We start from the raw sequence: 17,619 nt of genomic DNA, 5'->3' as shown, positions 1-17,619 counted from the left end.
TGTGCAGTGAGAATAGACATCTCCTCTTTTTCCAGAAATTGAGATCAGTCAGCCTCCCTCAGAGACAGGGGAAAGGGTGCAGAGGCTGGAGGAGGCCCTGGGTTGTGTCCCCTGGTCAGCCCTGCCCCCCAATGTAATCCAGTGGTTATGCTCCTCTAACACCTGGAACTCAGCCTCCTATTTCTACCCTCTCTGCTTCTGGAAGTCCTAGAGCAATGCCCTGCATCCCATAGGAAGTAAGTAAAATAAACATTTGCTGACTGGACATTTTCCTATTCTAGCTTTGTTAAACCATCTTGTAAGGGATTCAGTGTGCGTGTGTGTGTGTGTGTGTGTTGTCCATCTGTGTCAGATGTGTCAGCACACATCTGTACATTTTCTTCTTTTAATGATGGCATTCATATAATCATAACATAGTAAAGATTTGAATTGTCCTTGGGGATCATTTAATTTCCAGAGTTCACCAATGCTGATGGCTACAAAGGCCAGGTGGGTCATGGAAGTGAGTCAAGTGGGCAGGGAGTGAAGAAAATGAACGCAGAGCCACGGCTCACCTGATGAGGATGTCATTCTTCAGCTCCAGGTGCGAGTTGCTGTGTGGGACTCAGGTTCTGTACACTTGGGGCTGGGAGTTGGGAGGACAGAGCAACATTGAAGGATAATATTTTGCGGAATTTGCACAACAGGCAGAAATTCCGCAGAGAGCTTCTGTTTCTAGACTCGTTATGATGGAAGTGACTTCTTTTACAAAACACATTGGTTTTTCCAAGCTCTCTATTGGGGTGCTCACTGGGGGCAGATGACAGTGGTGGAGGAGCCCGGGACTGGAATCAGAACGCCAGGGTTCCCACTCTGGTTCAGCAGCAGCAACCGCCATGCATGACCATCTCCTCGTGTGTAAAATGAGCAACTGGACAGGGTCAGGGGTGACCAAGTGACAACTTGTAGCTGAATTGGGGTTGTCCTATTTGGTGTTGATAGCTTCTTAATTAATTGATAACTTTTATAAACTGGAGATATTGCATTAAAATGCAGATTTCAGGTTTCTTTTTGAAAAATCAGACAACGTAACCACATTAAGCCCCATTTCCCACATGGCTACTCTCAGCTGGAACTGAATGGTGGACAGATGTGTCATTGCTCTGCGTTCATTTTCTCATTCCCTGCCCACTTGACTCGTTGATATTACCCTCCTGGCCTTTGCCACCATCTGAGTTGGTGGCCTCTGGATTAAATAAACTCTAAGGACAATTCATATATTTAATATGTTATAATTATATAAGTCATAATATGTCATCATTAAAAGAAGAAAATATGCATGCACATGTGCGCACACACACGAGGCCAGCCACTGAGAATAAGACTAAACCATGATTAGACTTCAAACAGTTACTGAAACATGTAACATTTGAATGGGACATGCAAGGGCGGGGAGGGTGAGGGTGAACCTGTGCTACATGTTGACTGAGCAGCCAGTATTTTCCTTTTTGGACACTTTTGGGTCCTAGAGACCCTCCAGCCCTAGACCATGACTGCTTCCCCTTTTCCTGCCCCATCTGCCCTTCCTTGCTCCTGTCTGCTCATTAATTTGGCCTTATTTCCCTTGGTCTCCAGACTGCTTTCTGGACATAGTGGTCAGCTTCGACATTTCCACTCACCTGATGGGGCAGCCATTATTCCATGGCCACCCCCAGCTGGAATCATACCTCCCAGGCATCTTAGAGGACATTACCTCCCTCAGGGGTGTGAGCTGCGGGGCAGGCACAGAGGTACAGGTGAGCATGGCCTTTAAGGTGAACAGTGACCAGAATTTCCCCACCAAGTTCCAAATCTACCAGGAAACAATATTTGACAGCCTACTGCAAGTCACCGTCAACGGGCCAACTCACCTGAATGCACAGTTCGTGCAGTCCATGTGGGACACGTTTAACGATACGTCTGCATCCCGAGGACAGGTATCCGTGTCACATTCTAGCTCCCATCTCCATGCTCTTGTATTGGTTTCTCCCTCCCAGTTATATGTTTTGTTCTCATGTCATCCCATTCTATGCTTTCCTCTTTCTCTAGGTATTACTCATCTTTTCAGATGGTCTTGGGAGTGAAAGCAAAATAATGCTTGAAGATACATCGGACAGGCTCAGAGAAGCAGGTAAAGTTGAAATTGAAAAAGTAAATGATGAAGCATGGAATCTGCTGAACAAGTCTGTACCTACTAGGGAGCTCTGGAACTTGGGATTTGCCTGGCCACCTGAAGCAACTGCTGCTGGTGTCCTGCCCAGACCCCCTTGACCAGCTGCCCACTTATCCCCCAAATGCTGCAAACACTACAGCCAAGTTCTTATACCTGTGACCTTCTATAGATGTGTGCCCTTGACTGAACCCAACAGTGACCTGATGCTTGGAATGGGGGTTGGGGTTACACATCCCACCTGAGGGATGAGAGCAGGGGTAATTATTGCAGAGGGATACAGAAACCCAACACTCTTGCCTGAAGTGGGTCAACTCTGGTATAGCCTACACTCCAGGGACCCTCAGGAATCAGACCCAGGTGAGGACTTTACTGAGACACATCCTTGCTCACAACCTCCCCTTCCCTTTCCTGCTTCTCTCTCTCCCTCTGTAAGCCACTTACATACAGATTCCTGTCTCAGATTCTGCTTCTAGGGAACCTAAGACACTTCCTACTGTGTCTGATTTTCCATGGGAAAGATTGCAACATGGATTTTGAAAAGCACTTCTCACTATACCTCCGCTGTCCATGTCATAGTTTCAGAACAGCTGGGAGCTAAGTGCAGAAGTGGAGAGTCACATACAGAGACAGGAGGCAGGCAGGTGACCGGCAGGTGGGGCATGTTATTGGAGGCTTCCTTGGTGTAGCCCTCGTGGCTTCCAGTGTTCAGCTTCCATGGAAACTCCCAGGGGCCATAAATGTCCTGGTTGTGTCACCTTCCCTTCTTGAATCCCTACTATACATTCCCACTGTTCTTAGAATATCAAATTCCTTCATATGGCCTGTGAGGCCTTACAGGATCTGGCCCCACTTCCCACTCAGCTTTACCTGGCTGCTCACACTCTGTTCCATCATCAGAACTTTTTCCATTCTCCCTCCAATGTCCTTTTCAACCTCACCCTCCCCACCCTTGCATGTCCTCTTTCCTTCTGCCTGGGACTCTTCCCACTCTCAGCTTCCCCCAAGTTCTTCTCACTACCTCCCTTCTCTGGTTCTTTCCCTTGACCAACTTCCATTCATCCTTTAGGATCAGTCTAGACATCAGTTCTTCACAGAAACCTTGTGTGACCTTCCAAAACCGAGTTAGGAGCTTCTTCTTCAGACTTTTGTAGCATCCTGACCCTCTCCCTGGTACAATGATTAATACATAATAGGCTTCTAATAAGCAAATATTTGTTTAATGAAAGGAGAGAAAGAGTAAATGGACCAGCGAATGAATTAATGAGTGAGTGAATGGGTGAATAAATGAATAAATGAATTCCTGGGTATGGCCAGGAGTTCAGTTGAGACTGGAATCACCTGGGCGTTCCTCAAGCTTCCAGGGCCACCCAGCTGCCAGGGTGTTTGGCAGTGGAGATGATTTGAGAGCTATTTACATTCTATTTACAAATTTTGTAATTAATTTACAAATTAATGTAATTAATTTATATTCAGAAAAATTCATAGTTCATAGCAGCACTATTTACAATAGCCAAGACATGGAAACAACCTAAATGTCCATCAACAGATGAATGGATAAAGAAGATGTGGTATATATATGCAGTGGAATAGTACTCAGCCACAAAAAAGAATGAAATAATGCCATTTGCAGCAACATGGATGGACCTAGAGATTATCATACTAAGTGAAGGAGATCAGACAGAGAAATACAAATATCATATGATATCACTTTTATGCGGAATCTAAAAAAATGGTACAAATGTACTTATTTACAAAACACAAATAGACTCACAGACATAGAAAACAAACTTATAGTTATCAAAGGGGATAGTGGTGGGGGAGATAAATTAGGAGTTTGATATTAACACATACATACAACTATGTATAAAATAGATGAACAACAAGGACTTACTGTATAGCACAGATATTGAACTATATTCAATATCTTATAATAACCTATAATGGAAAAAATATATATATTCTGTTATATATATATATATATATATGACTGAATGATTCTGCTGTGCCCCTGAAACTAACACAACATTGTAAACTAACTATACTTCAATTTTTAAAAATGGTGCAAAAAATAAATTTAAAAAAGTTACTAACTACCATGTTAAAAAAAAATTCAGAAGAATTGTGAAGATGAACAATATCCTTTCTTAAAAAATTGCTTTCAAATGCCCCAGAACTGCATTAAGATTGGTGGTGAGGAATCAAACACAGTTTTCTGCTAATGTTTTTCTGTAAGATTTCTTAGATTTCATGCTGAGGTCAGGAACCATTGCCTCATGTGTGTACTGAAGATGCAGGCAAAGCGCTGTTGGGTTCTTCAGTATCAAGAACACTCCTTTCTCTTATTTTTCACCCCTTTTTGATTCTTTCATTCATGTTCACTGAATGGAAATAAGATGGGCTTTCCTTCTTTTTTGTGTACAATTCCTGGGGTTTTATATCTGTTGTATTTACTGCCTAGGACTTGACGCTTTGCTGGTGGTTTCCCTAAACTCAACCTCTCATGATGAGTTTTCCAGCTTTGAATTTGGAAAAGGATTTGATTACAGGACTCACCTGACCATTGGAATGAAAGAATTGGGCAATATGTTATCACAGTATCTGGTGAGTTGCTGAAGAAAAAAAAAAAACATTATTCAAAATGCCCTGGGGGGCTTCCCTGGTGGCGCAGTGGTTGAGAGTCTGCCTGCTGATGCAGGGGACACGGGTTCGTGCCCCGATCCGGGAAGATCCCACATGCCGCGGAGCGGCTGGGCCCGTGAGCCATGGCCGCTGAGCCTGCGCGTCCGGAGCCTGTGCTCCACAATGGGAGAGGCCACAACAGTGAGAAGCCCGCGTACCGCAAAAAAAAAAAAAAAAATGCCCTGGGAACATTGGAATTGGAATTGGAATCCTGATGAGTATTCCCAAAGATTCCCTTGTTTGCCCTAAATTCAGTTACATGGTCTTTAGCATATGAAAAATTGTGAAAGCCCAGAGCATTGTTCTTTGCTTCGCCATGCCCTTTCATCCCTTGTCATCTTGCCAAATGAATGCAGAGGAAGCTAAAATCCAACCAACCCCTAATCAAATCAAAAGCCCCCAACAGTTTATGCTGCAGAAATCCAAGGAAACAAAAGCTGTTAACTAGGAACCAACCAGTCTGTGCACACTTGGCCTGTGGCCATCTGTGTAGTGAGTGCCTCTTCTATAAATAGAGGTCATTTCCTTGGAAAAGGTATGTCGCCAGTGCAGTTGCTGATCTGGTGCTCTTTCTTCAGGGTTAAGTCAAAAAGCACCTCTTACTCTCCGCAGCCCCTCACCCAATGAGAGAGGACAGGCTGTAGGTGGTGAATTATGATTTATGTCAATTCAGTTCTTATGTGATGAAGTTCCTCACCATAGTTGCTCACTCATTTTTTCTTTTTCCCAGGGAAACATTGCAGAGAGGACTTGCTGCTGTACGTTTTGCAAATGTTCACAGACTCCAGGACCTCAAGGGATCCGAGGACCACAAGCCTTAAAGGTGCCATTGAGTTGTGACATGCTTTTACCTAATGGGCTTTGATTTGGTGTAGGTGGAGCTGAGATTGAGTAGTTGGGTTTGCAACCTTTGCTTGATACTGATGTAATTACTTTGGGCCATTTGCATGACTTCTATGGTGTAGGAGCCAGATCAGAAGGGCTCACATTTTTAAAAATATATATTTTATTGAAGTATTAATTTACAATGTTGTGTTAATTTCTACAATACAGCAAAGCGATTCAGTTATACATATATACACATTCTTTTTCATATTCTTTTCTATTATGGTTTTTCATGGGATATTGAATATAGTTCCCTGTACTATATAGTAGGACCTTGTTGTTTCTCTATGTTATACATAGTAGTGTGTATAAGCTAATCCCAAACTCTTAATTTATCCCTTCCCTCCTTCCCCTTTGGTAGTATAAGTTTGTTTTCTATGTCTGAGTCTATTTCTGTTTTGTAAATAAGTTCATATGTATCATTTCTTAGATTCCATGTATAAGTGATATCATATGATAGTTGTCTTTGAGTTACTTCACTTGGTCTGATAATCTCTGGGTCCGTCCATGTTGCTGCAAATGGCATTATTTCATTTTTTTATGGCTGAGTAATACTCCATTGTATAAATATACCACATATTCTTTATCCACTCCTCTGTTGATGGGCTTTTAGGTTGCTTCCATGTCTTGGTTATTGTGAATAGTACTGCTGTGAACATTGGGGTGCATGTGTCTTTTTGAATTAGAATATTTTCAAATATATGCCCAGGAGTGGGATTGCAGAATCATATGGCAATTCTATTTTTAGTTTTTTGAGGAACCTCCATGCAGTTTTCCATAGTGGCTGCACCAATTTACATTCCCATCAACAGTGTAGGAGGGTTCAGAAGGCTCACTTTTGATGCTACTATTAAGAATGACTCCCTTGGGCTTCCCTGGTGGCGCAGTGGTTGAGGGTCCGCCTGCAGATGCAGGGGACGCGGGTTCGTGCCCCGGTCCGGGAAGATCCCACATGCCGCGGAGTGGCTGGGCCCATGAGCCATCGCTGCTGAGCCTGCGCGTCCGGAGCCTGTGCTCCGCGGCGGGAGAGGCCACAGCAGTGAGAGGCCCGCGTACCGCAAAAAAAAAAAAAAAAAAAAAAAAAAGAATGACTCCCTTTTCTCTTATGTATCCTTGGTGTTGTTGCTCCTTGGCTTTGCAGTTTACACTTTTGCACATTAGACAGTTTGAAAGGTGTCAAGAGGTGTTAGAAATGGTGGGGAAAGTTGTGCTTCATCAGCAATTAAAAAAAGATTATGAAAGATCAATTACACAGCAATAGCATAGATAAATATATCGTGGTATTTTAATTCAGTAGAATGCTCTAAGGTAGTGAAAATGAATGAACTACAGCTACACATAACAACAGGGATAAATTTTACAAACACAATAATGGCCAAAAAAAGCAAAACACAGAAAAGTACGTATGGTATGATTTCATTTATAAAAAGTTTGAAAAGAGGCAAAACTAACCCATAGTGTCTAGGGATGAATGATTAAGTAGTGAAGTATTTTTTTTTAAGTCCAGGAAATATTATCATAAAAGCAGGAGTGTGTTCCCGGGGGAGGAGTGAGGAGTTCTTTGTGATTGGGGTAGCTGCTGTGTCTGGGTACCAGCCATGTCCTATTTCTTGGCCTGGGCGGTGATGACACAGATGTTCACTTCATAATAATTAAGCTGTACCTTTATATTTTATTTACTTTTATGCACTTTTCAAATGCATTTTAGATATCACAATGAAAAGGAGTCTGGGCTATTTTATTTTAAGAACTCAAACACAGTTCTTGCTCCTCAGTGCTGCATTGTCCATCCTTGTGAAAGGATAATTGATCAAGGACCTCCCTTTAGGTCCTTGTTGTTTACCTGTTTTATACACAGTAGTGTGTATATGTTAATCCCAAACTCCTAATTTATCCCTCCCCTTGATTTTTTACTAAGTTACAGTGTTTTGTTTAGCACAGTTTCGTCTCTTATTATGTTGCTTGGTACTAGAATTCTATTCCAAGAGCAAAACTCCCCAGTATACTGAGCAGACAGTGCGGACCTGTTTAGAGGGTGAGGAAAGCAAACCTTAAAGGAAATCCTTGCCAAAAATAAACCACGAGGCAGTTAAACGCAGAGGGAGAGATGATAGCAACTTAAATATGCATAACCTTGTTGTTGAAGGGCTTATTCTTTTTTAAGCTCTCAAAAAAGCAGAAGAAAGTAAAATGATCTCTTTGGAAATGTTATCAATTTGCCTGCTGAAAGGGTCCTGGTGGCCACCACTGTCCTCCATGCAACCCCCCCTGGCACAGGGCTGACCCTGAAGCCCTGAGCTACACTGGGTTCCAAACTCAGCCTCCTGTAGGCATCAGGAGGCCACCTTTGCAGAGGGCTTCAGAGCCAATAACAAGGACAAAAGCCAGCCCTAGAACTTGTCTGACTCTCTTCACACTCACAGCCACACCTGCAAAAACCACAACCAGGTTGGAGGGAGGGTCTTGCCTAAAATGCCTAATGTAACAAGTTTGAGTTGATGGAAGATGACTAAGATTGAATTTTCTCTCTTTCCTCCCAGGGTCTTCCAGGTCTGAAAGGCAGCAGAGGACACAGGGGAGAGGAGGGAGACCCTGTAAGTTTTTGTGACCCACTGCCCACCATACTTACTGACTTCCTTTTTTCATAAAAGAAGCTTTATTTTCCAGAAGGGATAATGGGGTTTTGTTTATATATTTTTTGTAGTTTGGGGGGAGGGGGAATGTGTTGCTTTTCTTTTTTTTTCCTTTTCCTTGTCTTAATCATGAGGCACTTGCTAAACCTACTTTTTGGGAGAAGGAGGGAGCAGGCTCACCTACATTTTGCCTTGCACAGTTTTGTGGGTGGCAGGGAGCTAGGCATCCTCTTTCCTGCCCCTGCGCAGGGTGAAGCTGGATTATTTGCGAGGGGCTCTCTCTGGACCTGCAGTCCAGTGCTTCGGACATGGAAATAGAAGCCGGCAAAGCACCCCCTAAACATGGTGTTGTGGTCCCAAGCCACATGTGGTTTTCGAATCTCAATCTTTGACCCCCAAACCAGAACTGTCACTTGGTTCACCAAATTATAAAAATGGATTTGGAGGAACTGAAACCACTTAGGTGGCTCCATTGGGATAAGAAAAGCTTAGGAGACATCCAGCCTGCATCTCCATCCCCTTAGAATCCTTATCTGCACAGCAAGTTGTGATTAAAAGTATAGGCTCCCAGGGCTTCCCTGGTTGCACAGTGGTTGAGAGTCCGCCTGCCAATGCAGGGGACACGGGTTCGTGCCCCGGAGCAGGAGGATCCCACATGCCGCCGCCGAGAGGCTGGGCCTATGAGCCATGGCCCCTGAGCCTGAGCGTCCGGAGCCTGTGCTCCGCAATGGGAGAGGCCACAACAGTGAGAGGCCCACGTACCAAAAAAAAAAAAAAATATATATATATATATATATATATATAGGCTCCCAGATTAGGATTGACATATATACACTAATATGTATAAAATGGATAACTAAAAAGAACCTGCTGTATAAAAAAATAAATAAAATTCTAAAATTCAAGAAAAAGAATAATAAAATCATTTTTGAGATCTGAAAATAAATAAATAAATAAATGTAAATAAATGTATTTTATTTATTGACTGTCCCAAATCAGACAGTCAAGGGCTGATCTAGACGTGAAACCTTAACAAGATATGTAACTTCTTGACCCTCGGTTTCCTCATCTGTAAACACTTATAAATTCCTCTAAGACTGTAATTTACCCACCCTGTACCTGCAGAGGGGTCATGGAGCCTACTGAGCCAGCTAGGGTTTGAGTGAGGGGAAGTGTCACCCAATGCCTGACTGTGAGCCCACAGCTGTCTCTCAGCAATTGTGGCCATTGGTGAGGCCTCCTGCTTTTACTGGGAACAATCCTCAGAATAAAGAAAGCAAAGCAGCAAAAGGAAAATCACCTCTCCCCTCACCTACCAGGAAAGCAAGAACTAAGTTAATTGCTAGATGAGTATTTATCCACACAGCCAACCATTAGCACCTTCTATGCACCCAGATCTGAGCCAGGCACCAGGGACACAACGGGAGAAGAGACAGTTGGGGGTTCCTGCTCTCAGGAAACACAATATTGTTCTTCTCTTGAGACTCATTTTATTCTAGCCCTTACCTGTATTTAAATATTTCCTGGGAGAAGGCAGACTAACGGGAGAGGCACATGTCATTGACCTTGAGTGCTCTTCCCTGTGTGGATGCTCTAACTTTGGGGATCTTTAACCTTGTGGTCCTTCCCGTGAGCGCTGGCTTGGGGCAATGTCATTTCCTATCAACTGCTTCTGCTCAATTCTGGTCCCCTGACACAAACTTGCTTCTCTGCCATGAGCAATTTTGAGTTTTTCAGGCCAGTGTTAGGGCCTGGGCAAGATGTTAGGGCCAAGATGTATCAGTGGAGCATTGGGAATGGGGCTGCAAAGTGAAGTGACTTTAAACCTTTGGCTGTGCTTTCTGATAAGGGCAGGGAAACAACCGAGCCCATCCCACACCTTTGTGTGATCTTGGATCTGTAAGAAAGCCCTGAAGGGAAAATGCTTGAATAGAAGGGAAAACCAGAGTTAATTAATGAATTTGCAGGAGAGTTTGCTTTGTCTAGAGCTCAGAGTGTCCAGCTGCTCTGGCTTCACTCTTGAAAAGTAAACTGCTGGCAGCTTCTGGCAAAAGAGTCACTTTGGATACCTGTTTGGGTACCTTTTCTTAGGGAAGACAAGGAGACACTGGACCCCAAGGAAATAGAGGGATTGAAGGATGTCCAGGGGAGCGGGGTCAAAAGGTAAATATTGTATTTTAAATTCTCTATGGCATCCTCTCCGTCTCTCCTCCATCCCCTCCCTCTTCTGTGATCTCTCTTCCATCCCCCCTCCCACTTTCCCTTTCTCCAATTGCATGTTAGTTTCCTCTTCTGCAGAGTAAGTCTATTTAGTCATCCCAAGAAATTTTGAGCATTATTAAATTCCACCTGTAACCTCTTTGTGGTTGGAAACCCAGAAGCTACTAAAGAAATACAAAATCACTCTCTTAACGGAGGCAGCCCCTTCCTGCCCCAATAGACTGTGAATCCACATTCTCCTTGACATGCCAGTGAGAGATATTTAATCTTTTACAGGGAGCCAAAGGATTTGCTGGATATAAGGTACTGTAGTTACTTCTTCAGTCAAATTTCACTTCCTAATGGGCTTAGTTTACTGATAAGCACGTGGCAGAGATCTCCCTTGACCTGATTGCTGCCCATCTTTGTCTTTCAGGGAGAACATGGAGACGATGGGATTGACGGACTCTATGGGGAAGAGGTAAAGCCATTTTTCCTTAAGTACCATAAAATCGTCATGAGGTTGATGTATTTCTTTAATGGGAATTTTGTTTGCCTTGTCTTCTTTTAGGGCTTTCATGGACTTCCTGGGAAAAAGGGAGAAAAGGGTGATCCAGGGTCCCAGGTAACACTTTTCAGTACATCAAAGAAGGAGAATTTGGTGTTAGAGATAGTCTTCATTGTTGTGTGTCACAGGTTATGAGGAATAAAGTTGACAGTAATGAAGCCTATTACCACCGAATAGATGCTACATCCCCATTTGGGGCAAGTGGGTAACTATGCAGTTTTCAAGAATTTCCAGCTAGAAAGATTCAAGACTTGCAAGGATGTTCTATGAGCATGTTTTTCAGAAGTCTGCAAATGAATGCATTTGCCTGTTAGCAGCTTACTTCTTCTCTTTATTGTATCAGAAAAAAATAAAAAGCAAGAGAAAGAGACAAAATTATTTTGGTGGCCTTTGTGTAGCAAATCACAGAGAAAAATTTTTTTATTTTCAATTCATTTTGACACTCATTAATGTGTGCCTCCTTGGTTCCAAGCGGCTCTCCTTTTATGTTCTGATTCACTTATTTATCAAATACTTCTGGATACCTGGCATGTGTCAGGCACTGAGTTATGTGCTAACGACTCAGAGATGAACCACACTGTCCTTGTCTTCAAGGATCCCCTAGTGTAGTTGGAGAGACAGACATATCAATAGCTAATGATGACACAGTATGTGGTTGGGGGTCATGTTATAGGTAACTAGGTGGGAGCCCAGAGAAGGGCACCTAACTCTGCAGGGTGGGGAGTGAGTACAGGAAACCTTCCCAGAGAAAATGATCCCTGAGCTGAAGATGAATAGGAATTAGTAAGACGTGGAGAAACGGCAGTCCAGACAGAGGGAACAGCATAAGCAAAGACCTGGAGGCTTGGGGGCCCTGCAAGTTGTTCTGCTTGGTGTGAGCTTTAGGGTACAGGTGGAGGGAGGTGAGGTTCAAGAGTGGGTGGGAAGAGCTGGTGAAGGTACTGGTGAGCCATGGAGGAGGAGTCTGGATTTTAGCCATTAAGGAATGGGGAGCCTTAGAAAAATTGTAAGTAGGGGGGTCACAATCGAATTTGCATTTTAGAAATATTCCGTGACAGTAGTGTGGAGGATGCATTGGGGATGACATAGATGCAAGGCAAATATGAGAGGCAGATCTGTAATAATCAAGGTGAGAAGTGATGAAGCCTTCAAGTAAAGCAAGAGACACAAGACCCATGAAGGTTGTAACAGGGTCCAGGCTGGAGTGAGGACCTAGTGTGCAAAATTTAAGGAAGCACTCATTCTCAGAGTGAAGCAAAGTGTGAGTACCTGCCTAAATTTTGCACCCTAGGTACCTTGTTTGTCTCACCCTAGTTCTGACTCCGGGATATCAGATCTCCAGGTAACCAAAGAAGCAGGGAATGAGAAGCCAGTCAAAATGCCTGCAAGGATCCCAGCTTGGGCAAGTTTAGTTGGGAACAGTTGAGTTTGAGATGACAATGGAACATCCCAGTGGTGGTTTCCAGTGGACAATTTAATTACAGATGTCAGAAGTTGCTAGACTGGCTGAGATGTCCAATACGATACCCACTAGCAATATGTGACTACTTAAATTCAAATTAACTAAAATGAAAAATTCTGCTCTCAGTTGTATTAGCCACATTTCGTGTGCTCAACAGCCAACTATGGCCAGTGGTTACCATATTGGACAGTGCAGATGGAGAACATTTCCATCTCTGCAGAAAGTTCTGCTGGGCAGTACTCTGCTAGACCATGAGAAGTTTTCCCTTTTCCCAGCCTTTTTATAAATAATCCTGACTATAGGCTTAAAACTGGACCTTGTGCTGCTTGAGAGGTCAAAGGGACTCTGGCTGGGATAGAGGAACGTGGATCATTTTGTCTGATTGATTTTCTCCCCTCCAAACACCACTATGCTTGACATTTTAACACTCTCCTACAAGCTAACTCAGAAGCTCATTTTATTTTTTTCAGGGCAGCCCAGGTTCCAGAGGCCCTCCTGGGGGATATGGGGAGAAGGGCTTCCCAGGGGATCCTGTAAGTTACTGGGGCCCAAGTGGCTCTTAATTGTGTAGTTTACTCCACACTTCTTGTGTCTCCTGCTAACCTGTAGGCAAAGGCATGTCTTGGGAGGGGGTGGTAGGTGTTGACTGAGGCTTATTGGTTTGGGGAAAACCTGCATCTGATTTGGGCTGATTATGTCAAAAATTCAGAGATGGGAACTAAAATTCCATCTAATTCATCCTTATGTATCTTGAGACTTTCAAGTTCCTTTGGGAATGAAATTTCCATAATTTTGCTTATTGGGTTTCTAACATTATTGATTCCCTATTTGAAGATTCGATTATAGGGGAATCTTACTACACCTTTGAGAGACTGGCATAAGCATGTTTGGATGAGTGCATCAGTGAAGCTGCCAGTACAGAGAAAGGAAAATTGCCATAGCTTCAGCAAGCACTCTTTTAATTCTTCATTTATCACTAAGCCTCCTTCAGACTTGGAGAAATATTGTTTCTTTTTTCTTTTTTTAATTCGTGAGTTTCAAATATGGAGAATTTTCTCACACCTCTCGTTACTTAACCCAAATTAGTTTAGTTCTTAATATTGTACCATTTTGAGAGAAAAAAAAAGCTGATATTTCTTGATTCTAAAGTACTTTTTATTTAAATCTTCCCCTAGGGTAATCCAGGACAAAGCAATAACATCAAAGGACAAAAGGGCTCCAAAGGAAACCAAGGAAGACAAGTAATTGGATCTATTTTACATATATGAGTTGATTAATTCTGTTATCGAGCTGAGGCTTTCCTAAAGTCTAATTATTTAGTAAAATACATAACAGTTTTTCTAACTGAACAATCACCCCTAATTTCCCATTTAAGAGAGCCTTATTTTCTTAAAATAAGGTATGCCTGTAGTAGGTTACACCTCAATGGGCAAAGTTATTAAGTTTCTAGCAGGTGATATTATTATATGGGAAAATTGGTCATTAGCAGTGCGTGTTGCTATACCATTTTCCTCTTTAATGGATATATACCCAATAGGGTTAATATGCAGAAACATTCTGGCATGACACATTTGTTCTGTTTTAATAGTGCTTGAGATTTTTATGCTGATGTCTTTGTCATTTACTCAGAATCTTTTGCCTTATGATCTTGGGGGAACAATTGTGTTTCTAGGGTAGAACTGGCCCGAAGGGGACACAAGGCAGTCCTGGTTCCAGAGGGAGCAGTGTAAGTATTTCCGTGGACGTTTATTTCCCCTCCTTAGCACCTGGAGATGCCAAGAGGCATTCAGAATACGTGTCGCTGCAGTTAGCTGATCCAGGGCAGATACACTGACAGTGTTGTCTTTTGGGGCCAGGTAATTCTTTGTTGTGACGGGCTAGCCTGTGCATTATAGGATGTTTTGCAGCATCCCTGGTCTCTACCCACTAGATGTCAGTAGCACCCACTCCTCCCCAGTTGTGAGGTCCAAAAATGCCTGCAGATCTTGCCAAATGTCAGTCGGGGGTAATGGGGATGCGGTGGTGAGGCAAATTGCCCCTGGTTGAGAACCGCTGTGACAGTCTGCCTTTCCCTTTCCACCTTCCAGAGACTTTTAAATATCTTTGAAGAGAGCCAGTGGTTTTCACATAAAAACCTTCCTCCAGTAGCTTAGCATATTTGAGCTTCTGTAGAATATTAAGAAATAGGTAAATGTGCTCTCTTCCTCCTCATATGTCGCCAAAGGGAAAGAAGAATTACAGACAAATTCTTCCTGAATAAACCAAAACATTGGCGATTAGGGTCAAACCAGTGGCAACCTGAAGATGCTGTGGTAATTTTACAGCATCCCATGTGATATCAAGCCTGAAACAGAAATGTTGGATTTCTGCTTCTTTTTAAGGAACAACAAAGAAATCACTTTTCCCTTTGTGGACTACCAAAGTTAGAGAGGATATTTACGATGGTTAGAAACCCTTTCATCATGCACTCAGCACCGAGATCATCAAAAGAGAATAATGTCCAAATGTAGATTTGGCCCTGAGTTTTGTTCACGAGGACACTGAAAATACATGGCTTTCTTTTCTGTCACAAACTTGGAATCTTCTCACCACTTTGAAAGCTGTGGCTGATTGCCTCCCCCTCTGGGAGAGATAGTGGATGAATGTTTTAGTTCCTCTTGCCTTTGTTTATCTTGACTCATAGTTCTTAAGGGAAAGGTCTGCAGTTGGATGGCTTAGGCCTCCCAGTGCTTCTGGTGAAATTCTTTGGGACTTTGCCCACCTCTCCATACAAGAGAATTAAAATTAATCAGAGGAAGCAGGAGAGCAGCAAGATGAACTAAATGCTATAAATTTTAAAGATAAATATGTAGTTTTGTTGGTTTAAGAGAAAATACTTTTAGTTTGAAATAGCTTTATAGCTGTCATCATCCATCAGGCACTTTTTAAAAAAGAGTGGGGTGGGGTAGGGGATTATTACTTGGACAAACCAGCCAATGACTTTAAGTCACCCCATGCACAGGAGGCTCTCAGCCTCCCTCCCCCATCCTCACCCACTTTCCTGCCCATCTCCTCCTTTGTAATTAAACAAATCAATATGGATGGATATAAAACAATGGCTTTTCTACCCCCTCCTTCACCTTTCCAGTGAAGGCTAGAATTCTCTATGATGGTCAGAGGATCTTAAATGGATGACAAATTCTAAAAACAGAAGCAAACCTAAGACATCTCCTCCCACATGACAGAATTTCAACCTGTGTAAATTAATTGTTGCCCCAGCTATTGACAAAGCAACGGATCCATGTTCTAAGAACCAGAGCATTTGAAACCATGTTCCAGGCCCATTGCCTTTGGCCTGTCAGGCACAAGGAATACATATAAATAATAGTATTTATACTTCTAGAGCACGTATTTTGTGCCAGGTCCCAATCAAATCACTTTCAAATACTACTTTGTTTAATCCTCATAACAAATATATCAGGTAGATACTATTATTATATCCATTTTACAGATGAGAAAAAGCAAGAAACCTTGGACAAGTTGCCCAGGATCAGGATAGGTAAATGGTAGAGCTGGGGTTTGAACCCAGGGAGTCTCACTCCTAATCAGCCAGGCTCAGACCTATTGTGCAATTGCTCTGTGCCACCCAGGCTTTACAGGGCAGGGGTGAGCTCAAGACTGTCTGACTTCTGACGACACGTCCCTAACCATTGTGCTACTAAAATAGGAATGCTATTTTGTCCTTGCTTTTTAATGTAGACAGAATTATGACATCATGGAAACAGTGGCTTCAAACTGTACTGTTTCTGCTCTTCTTTCATCTGTCAAGAGTTCTGTGAGTCACATCAATGTACAAACGGCTGACAAGTTACAATGGGTAACTTCTCCCAAAGGGTATTTGCATTTTAAAAGCAAAGAGTACCTGAATCGAGGGGTAGAACCTCCGTGGAAGAATTCTAATCATCAGCCAAACTGGTGGAGGTGATATTTGGTCAGGTGTTTTATTCTAAGGAGGTTCAGAAGCTGGGCAGTTGAAAGAAAACAGCTGCTCTGAAATCATTTCCATGGCTACCTTTCCAAGTGAACGTAGGAAAACGTTTTAAGTATTTGTTTTGTACATAAAATAATCATAGTTGTTTATCACCACACAAAGTAGATCAATGGATGAGATGTTCTGCGGCTCTCTCAATGAGGCAGAGGTGGGAGGTAAGGGGTGAGAGTAGACTCATCATTGCTATTTAGGGAGAAAGTTAGGATCTGGGGCTTGGATTTTCTTCCCGCTTGGCTACCCTCTGGAAAGCAGAGACAGCCACTAGGTGGAGAGCCTGCACTGGCAATTTGAGGTAGCTTCTGGAGAGGTGCTGCCAGATTTTAGCTTCAGACCAGCTTTTCTGGTGGCATTTGGACCAGCACAGAGCTGACCTGACCCCATCAGCCATTTCCTCCTTGGAGAATTCCATGGAGTCTAACCCCAGCGGGCTCATGGGAAGCACTGTGTATAACGAGTTTGTATTCCCCCCTAAGATACGATCAGGGACCCAGGACAGAGAGAGACGGATATGGCACAGCTTGTTCTCACGCAGGAAACCTCTGATCAGCAGACAGTACGTTGTAGGATTTGCTGGAGAGGGGAGGTATCAGACAGGTGCTTCAGGATGATTTCATTCTCCAAACAGCCTCCCGGATAATTGTCAGGGTTGTCAGACTGGAGCTAGGTCTGTAATGACTTTTGGATTGGTTTGCGATCCATCCTCCAAATGTTAGTTGGTAATTAAATGCCCAGTGTGTAAACTTGTCTTTGGAGAGCGATTCGGGGAAACCATTTCTGCGAGCTGCTCGTTACTCTGTCTGTCAGGGACAAGACAGGTCGGGTTGCCTCTAAGGAGTCTCCATCCAGACACTCACACACTAACAGTTTGTCTTTTCTGATACAGGAAAGAGAAGGCCAGAGGGGGGTCCAGGGTGCCTCGGTGAGTATCCTTTCCCCCACGTCCTCTGTGGGAGGTGAGGCCAAGGAGATGTC

General features: G+C 43.1%; 1 protein-coding gene across 1 annotated transcript in view; it reads left to right on the top strand.

The window, feature by feature from the left end:
- COL6A5 (collagen type VI alpha 5 chain) overlaps positions 1–17,619 on the top strand; it is a 107,722-nt gene that overhangs the window by 25,031 nt on the left and 65,072 nt on the right. The window contains 13 exon segments of the mRNA XM_060149189.1: positions 1,615–1,955; positions 2,068–2,149; positions 4,650–4,792; positions 5,601–5,693; positions 8,296–8,349; positions 10,480–10,551; positions 10,885–10,911; positions 11,024–11,068; positions 11,159–11,212; positions 13,088–13,150; positions 13,793–13,858; positions 14,290–14,343; positions 17,531–17,566. Coding sequence (XP_060005172.1) covers positions 1,615–1,955; positions 2,068–2,149; positions 4,650–4,792; positions 5,601–5,693; positions 8,296–8,349; positions 10,480–10,551; positions 10,885–10,911; positions 11,024–11,068; positions 11,159–11,212; positions 13,088–13,150; positions 13,793–13,858; positions 14,290–14,343; positions 17,531–17,566 — 1,130 coding nt within the window.

Source organism: Lagenorhynchus albirostris, chromosome 5, assembly GCF_949774975.1.
Source record: "Lagenorhynchus albirostris chromosome 5, mLagAlb1.1, whole genome shotgun sequence".
In the NCBI taxonomy this organism is placed as follows: domain Eukaryota; kingdom Metazoa; phylum Chordata; class Mammalia; order Artiodactyla; family Delphinidae; genus Lagenorhynchus; species Lagenorhynchus albirostris.
This window is presented reverse-complemented; position numbering and strand designations above follow the sequence as displayed.